Source organism: Neopelma chrysocephalum, unplaced genomic scaffold (genome assembly GCF_003984885.1).
Source record: "Neopelma chrysocephalum unplaced genomic scaffold, ASM398488v2 Primary Assembly neopelma1_189727, whole genome shotgun sequence".
Lineage (NCBI taxonomy): Eukaryota > Metazoa > Chordata > Aves > Passeriformes > Pipridae > Neopelma > Neopelma chrysocephalum.
In genome coordinates, this window is record NW_020939526.1 from 1 (window position 1) to 723 (window position 723).

Genomic DNA, 723 nt, shown 5'->3' on the forward strand with positions numbered 1-723 from the left:
TTCTGCGCCCAAGTGAACAAGGAGGTGCCGCGGCGCAAGTCGCTGGTTGGGACCCCGTACTGGATGGCCCCCGAGCTCATCTCCCGCCTGCCCTACGGCCCAGAGGTGGGGCTGGGGGGTTATGGGATGGATTTGGGGGGCACAGGGTGGGTTTAGGGGCGTTTGGGGTGTCTGCGTGGAACCCTGAGCCCGTTTCCCCTGCCCTGCGGCCACGGGGTGGGTCTTGGGGGGGGGGGCGGGCACAGGGTTTGGGGTGGGTTTAGGGGTGCACAGGGTGGCTTTGAGGAGCTCCAGGTGGCCCCTCAAGCCCCCCCTTCATTTTTTGGCGGCCCCCCCCCAGGTGGACATCTGGTCACTGGGGGTGATGGTGATCGAGATGGTGGATGGGGAGCCCCCCTATTTCAACGAGCCCCCCCTCAAGGCCATGAAGCTGATCCGCGACAACCTCCCCCCCCGGCTCAAGAACGGCCACAAGGTAACTCGGAGGAGGGGGGGGTCCCCACTGCCAGGGGGGCCCTGGGGGTGTCTGACCCCACCTCTGCACCCCCCCCAGGTGTCCCCCTCCCTCAAGGGGTTCCTGGAGCGGATGCTGGTGCGGGACCCGGCGCAGCGGGCGAGCGCCCCGGAGCTGCTCCGACACCCTTTCCTGGGGGTCGCGGGCCCCCCCGCCTGCATCGTCCCCCTCATGCGGCAGCACCGGCTCCGGTGAGACCCCCCCGTGGA

The 723-nt window shown here is 69.3% G+C and overlaps 1 protein-coding gene across 1 annotated transcript; it reads left to right on the forward strand.

Moving 5' to 3' along the window:
- Positions 1-36: 36 nt before the first annotated feature.
- LOC113963077 (serine/threonine-protein kinase PAK 4-like) lies at positions 37-717 on the forward strand. The gene is made up of 3 exons (XM_027673865.1): positions 37-105; positions 341-475; positions 554-717. Exons 1-3 carry the CDS (start codon positions 64-66, stop codon positions 707-709), a joined length of 333 nt encoding a protein of 110 aa, XP_027529666.1. The 5' UTR covers positions 37-63; the 3' UTR covers positions 710-717.
- Positions 718-723: the final 6 nt, after the last annotated feature.